The sequence below is a fragment of the Salvelinus namaycush genome, chromosome 5 (genome assembly GCF_016432855.1).
Source record: "Salvelinus namaycush isolate Seneca chromosome 5, SaNama_1.0, whole genome shotgun sequence".
NCBI classification, from domain to species: Eukaryota; Metazoa; Chordata; class Actinopteri; order Salmoniformes; family Salmonidae; genus Salvelinus; species Salvelinus namaycush.
Window position 1 is genome coordinate 8516614 of NC_052311.1, and position 5667 is coordinate 8522280.

Here is a 5667-nt window from a genome sequence, read left to right on the forward strand (position 1 = left end):
TGGCGAGGTGCAAGTAGGCTAGTCTATTTCAGGGAGCGCTCTACGTAGGGTGAGTCACCATACATTTGGAAGAGACACACACACACACACACACACACACACACACACACACAAACACACAAATACACACACACAAATACACACACACACGTGGCCTGGAGAATGCTGTTTTTTCTTCGGTGGGGCTGGCCTATTGGGCAGCGGCCATATTTGTCCCTCCCTCCCTCCCTCCCTCCCTCCCTCCCTCCCCAGCCCCTCCCTTCCCTCGGCCCCTCCCCTCTGCCCCTCCCCTCACTGTAATCTGGCCGTGGGCTTTGAACAGGCTGAACATGCTGGAGACTCAATCTGTTGGGTGAATACAGAGAAACATGAGGCCTGGCCCACCCACAGACAAGACGTAGCAGAAAATAACCCAGCCCCAGACCAGCAAAGGCCAGAGCAGACCAGACCTGAGAGGGAAAAGAGAGCAGCACACTGCCAGAGCAGAGAGCAGAGATAGAGATGTGTTGTAGTGCAGTGAAAAGAGAGGAAGAGAGATGTGTTGTAGTGCAGTGAAAAGAGAAGAAGAGATATGTGTTGTAGTGCAGTGAAAAGAGAGGAAGAGATATGTGTTGTAGTGCAGTGAAAAGAGAAGAGGGAGATATGTGTTGTGGTGCAGTGAAAAGAGAAGAAGAGATATGTGTTGTGGTGCAGTGAAAAGAGAAGAAGAGATATGTGTTGTGGTGCAGTGAAAAGAGAAGAAGAGATATGTGTTGTAGTACAGTGAAAAGAGAAGAAGAGATATGTGTTGTGGTGCAGTGAAAAGAGAAGAAGAGATATGTGTTGTAGTGCAGTGAAAAGAGAGGAAGAGATATGTGTTGTGGTGCAGTGAAAAGAGAGGAAGAGATATGTGTTGTGGTGCAGTGAAAAGAGAAGAAGAGAGATGTGTTGTAGTGCAGTGAAAAGAGAAGAAGAGATATGTGTTGTGGTGCAGTGAAAAGAGAAGAAGAGAGATGTGTTGTAGTGCAGTGAAAAGAGAAGAAGAGATATGTGTTGTAGTGCAGTGAAAAGAGAAGAAGAGATATGTGTTGTGGTGCAGTGAAAAGAGAGGAAGAGATATGTGTTGTAGTGCAGTGAAAAGAGAAGAAGAGAGATGTGTTGTAGTGCAGTGAAAAGAGAAAATATGTGTTGTAGTGCAGTGAAAAGAGAGGAAGAGATATGTGTTGTGGTGCAGTGAAAAGAGAGGAAGAGATATGTGTTGTAGTGCAGTGAAAAGAGAGGAAGAGATATGTGTTGTGGTGCAATGAAAAGAGAAGAAGAGATATGTGTTGTAGTGCAGTGAAAAGAGAAGAGAGATGTGTTGTGGTGCAGTGAAAAGAGAAGAAAAGATATGTGTTGTAGTGCAGTGAAAAGAGAGGAAGAGATATGTGTTGTAGTGCAGTGAAAAGAGAATAAGAGATATGTGTTGTGGTGCAGTGAAAAGAGAGGAAGAGATATGTGTTGTGGTGCAGTGAAAAGAGAGGAAGAGATATGTGTGCAGTGAAAAGAGAAGAAGAGATATGTGTTGTGGTGCAGTGAAAAGAGAGGAAGAGATATGTGTTGTGGTGCAGTGAAAAGAGAGGAAGAGATATGTGTGCAGTGAAAAGAGAGGAAGAGATATGTGTTTTGGTGCAGTGAAAAGAGAGGAAGAGATATGTGTTGTAGTACAGTGAAAAGAGAAGAAGAGATATGTGTTGTAGTGCAGTGAAAAGAGAAGAAGAGATATGTGTTGTAGTGCAGTGAAAAGAGAAGAAGAGATATGTGTTGTGGTGCAGTGAAAAGAGAAGAAGATATGTGTTGTAGTGCAGTGAAAAGAGAAGAAGAGATATGTGTTGTGGTGCAGTGAAAAGAGAAGAAGAGATATGTGTTGTAGTGCAGTGAAAAGAGAGGAAGAGATATGTGGTGTAGTGCAGTGAAAAGAGAAGAAGAGATATGTGTTGTGGTGCAGTGAAAAGAGAGGAAGAGATATGTGTTGTAGTGCAGTGAAAAGAGAGGAAGAGATATGTGTTTTGGTGCAGTGAAAAGAGAGGAAGAGATATGTGTTGTAGTGCAGTGAAAAGAGAGGAAGAGATATGTGTTGTAGTACAGTGAAAAGAGCGTAAGAGATATGTGTTTGGTGCAGTGAAAAGAGAAGAAGAATGTTTTGTATGCAGTGAAAAGAGAGGAAGAGATATGTGTTGTAGTGCAGTGAAAAGAGAGGAAGATATATGTGTTGTAGTGCAGTGAAAAGAGAGGAAGAGATATGTGTTGTAGTGCAGTGAAAAGAGAGGAAGAGATATGTGTTGTGGTGCAGTGAAAAGAGAAGAAGAGATATGTGTTGTAGTGCAGTGAAAAGAGAGGAAGAGATATGTGTTGTAGTGCAGTGAAAAGAGAGGAAGAGATATGTGTTGTAGTGCAGTGAAAAGAGAGGAAGAGATATGTGTTGTAGTGCAGTGAAAAGAGAGGAAGAGATATGGTTTGTGGTGCAGTGAAAAAGAGGAAGAGATATGTGTTGTAGTGCAGTGAAAAGAGAGGAAAGATATGTGTTGTGGTGCAATGAAAAGAGAAGAAGAGTATGTGTTGTAGTGCAGTGAAAAGAGAAGAGAGATGTGTTGTGGTGCAGTGAAAAGAGAAGAAAAGATATGTGTTGTAGTGCAGTGAAAAGAGAGGAAGAGATATGTGTTGTGGTGCAGTGAAAAGAGAGGAAGAGATATGTGTTGTGGTGCAGTGAAAAGAGAGGAAGAGATATGTGTTGTGGTGCAGTGAAAAGAGAGGAAGAGATATGTGTTGTAGTGCAGTGAAAAGAGAAGAAGAGAGATGTGTTGTGGTGCAGTGAAAAGAGAGGAAGAGATATGTGTTGTGGTGCAGTGAAAAGAGAAGAAGAGATATGTGTTGTGGTGCAGTGAAAAGAGAAGAAGAGATATGTGTTCTGGTGCAGTGAAAAGAGAAGAAGAGATATGTGTTGTAGTGCAGTGAAAAGAGAGGAAGAGATATGTGTTGTGGTACAGTGAAAAGAGAGGAAGAGATATGTGTTTGTGTGCAGTGAAAAGAGAGGAAGAGATATGTGTTTGGTGCAGTGAAAAGAGAGGAAGAGATATGTGTTGTAGTGCAGTGAAAGAGAAGAAGAGATATGTGTTGTAGTGCAGTGAAAAGAGAAGAAGAGATATGTGTTTGTGGTGCAGTGAAAAGAGAAGAAGAGATAGTTGTTGTGGTGCAGTTGAAAAGAGAAGAAGAGATATTGTGTCTGTGTGCAGTGAAAAGAGAAGAAGAGATATGTGTTGTAGTGCAGTGAAAAGAGAGGAAGAGATATGTGTTGTGGTACAGTGAAAAGAGAGGAAGAGATATGTGTTGTGGTGCAGTGAAAAGAGAGGAAGAGATATGTGTTGTAGTGCAGTGAAAAGAGAGGAAGAGAGATGTGTTGTGGTGCATTGAAAAGAGAGGAAGAGATATGTGTTGTGGTGCAGTGAAAAGAGAGGAAGAGATATGTGTTGTGGTGCAGTGAAAAGAGAGTACGAGCGAAAATGAAGATAACATGTTCAAAACAGATGGAGGCCATTTTGGCTCAAAGGGAGGCAGTGGTAGACCAGGGAATTTGAGGGAGAGAGAGAGAACAAGGCAGCAGGAGAGAGAGAGAGAGAGAGAGAGAGAGAGAGAGAGTGTACAGGACATAGGAATCATGAGTACTGCTGTCAGTGAAATGTCAGTGGAACCCAGAGGATGCATTGATTAACCTCTCATGTCCATTCTTCACCTTTCTTTTCCACATCTGTCTATCCCTCCATCTTCCACTTCTCACAGTAAACAGAAAGCCCATCATGCTACATATAGACAGTCTATCATGGTACTTAAAATGTACAGTTACCCTAATCTGTGCAGAATTTATCTCACAATATAACATTATGTTTTCAATCGACAGGTCTTCAGAATGTGAACCTAAATGCCAGAAAGTCTAACAATGTCATCTCTTTTCTCCCCCTCCCCCTCTTCCTCTCCCCCCGCTCCTCTTCCTCTCCCCCCGCCCTCTTCTTCTCTCTCCTCTCTCCTTTCCTCCCTCTCCCCTCTCCCATTCCTCTCTCTCTCCGTCTTCCCACTCTCCCTCTCCCCCTCCCTCTCTCTCTCTCTCTCTCTGCGTCTTCCCACTCTCCTTCCCCCCAGTCTGTTCCCAGTTCTCTAAAGGTGTCTATGCCATCATTGGCCTCTACGACAGGAAGACGGTCAACATGCTGATGTCGTTTTGCGGGGCGCTGCACGTGTGTTTCGTCACGCCTTCCTTCCCATCGAGACGGCCAACCAGTTGGTGATCCAGCTGAGACCCGAGCTACAGGACACTCTGGTGGGGGTCATAGACCACTACGGATGGACCAAGTTCGTCTACATGTACAGCTCAGATTCTGGTGAGTAAAGGGGTCAAAGGTCAAATGATGTATTCTCTGAATAGTGTCTGCATGTGAATGAATAGCTGTACTGGGTTGGCCTGGTGATTCTTTCAACATAATTGCTGGGACCATGCTGAAAAGCACAATGTAAAAGAAAATATAATTGCCTGCTCAGTACGGTTCTGGTCGGCTCTATAGTGTGAAAAGACTATATCAACTTCACAATGATGCACAAATATAAGACAACAGGGAACGTGTTCCATGTACAGTCCCTTCAGGAAGTATTCAGACCCCTTGACTTTTTCACCATTTTGTTACGTTACAGCCTTATTCTAAAATTGATTAGATGAATTTCTCGCATGGAATAGCCTTCATTTCTCAGATCAAGAATAGACTAACGAGTTTCAGAAGAAAGCTATTTGTTTCTGGCCATTTTGAGCCTGTAATCGAACCCACAAATGCTGATGGTCCAGATACTCAACTAGTCTAAAGAAGGCCAGTTTTATTGCTTCTTTAATCAAAACAACAGTTTTCAGCTGTGCTAACATAATTGCAAAAGGGTTTTGCTAATGATCAATTAGCCTTTTAAAATGATAAATTTGGATTAGCTAACACAACGTGCTATTGAAACACAGGAGTGATGGTTGCTGATAATGGGCCTCTGTACACCTATGTAGATATTCCATCACAAATCTGCTGTTTCCAGCTACAATAGTCATTTACAACATTAACAATGTTAATGTACTGTATTTCTGATCATTTTGATGTTATTTTAATTGACAAAAAATTGCTTTTCCTTCAAAAACAAGGACATTTCTAAATGACCCCAAGCTTTTGAACGGTAGTGTTTATATTTGCTAAAATGTCTAAAAACCTGTTTTTGCTTTGTCATTATGGGGTTTTGTGTGTAGACTGCTGAGGGAAAAAACATTTTAATCTATTTTAGAATAAGGCTGTAACGTAACAACATATCAAGGGGTCTAAATACTTTCCTAATGCACGGTAGCAGACACTTACAGTCATACATTCTTTCATGTACTGGTGGTCCCGGGAATCAAACCGTCTATCCTGGCATTGCAAGCGCCATGCTCTACCAACTGAGCTACAGAGGACCACGACATTACCATAAAACACTACCGCTGGCTGGTTTGTCAAGGTTGTCAAGGAGACCAAGTGACACGGTAGTGAAACAGAGTGATATTCAGCTGACTATCCAGGATAATAGACGGGGGAGTTGCTGGAGGTTTGGTAGGATCGCTGGGTCACAGGGTATGACGTTCCAGGTGTGTGTCAG

General features: G+C 42.6%; 1 protein-coding gene across 1 annotated transcript in view; it reads left to right on the plus strand.

The window, feature by feature from the left end:
* gria1a (glutamate receptor, ionotropic, AMPA 1a) overlaps positions 1–5667 on the plus strand; it is a 141292-nt gene that overhangs the window by 27094 nt on the left and 108531 nt on the right. Inside the window, 2 exon segments of the mRNA XM_038992898.1 lie at positions 4153–4272; positions 4275–4391. Coding sequence (XP_038848826.1) covers positions 4153–4272; positions 4275–4391 — 237 coding nt within the window.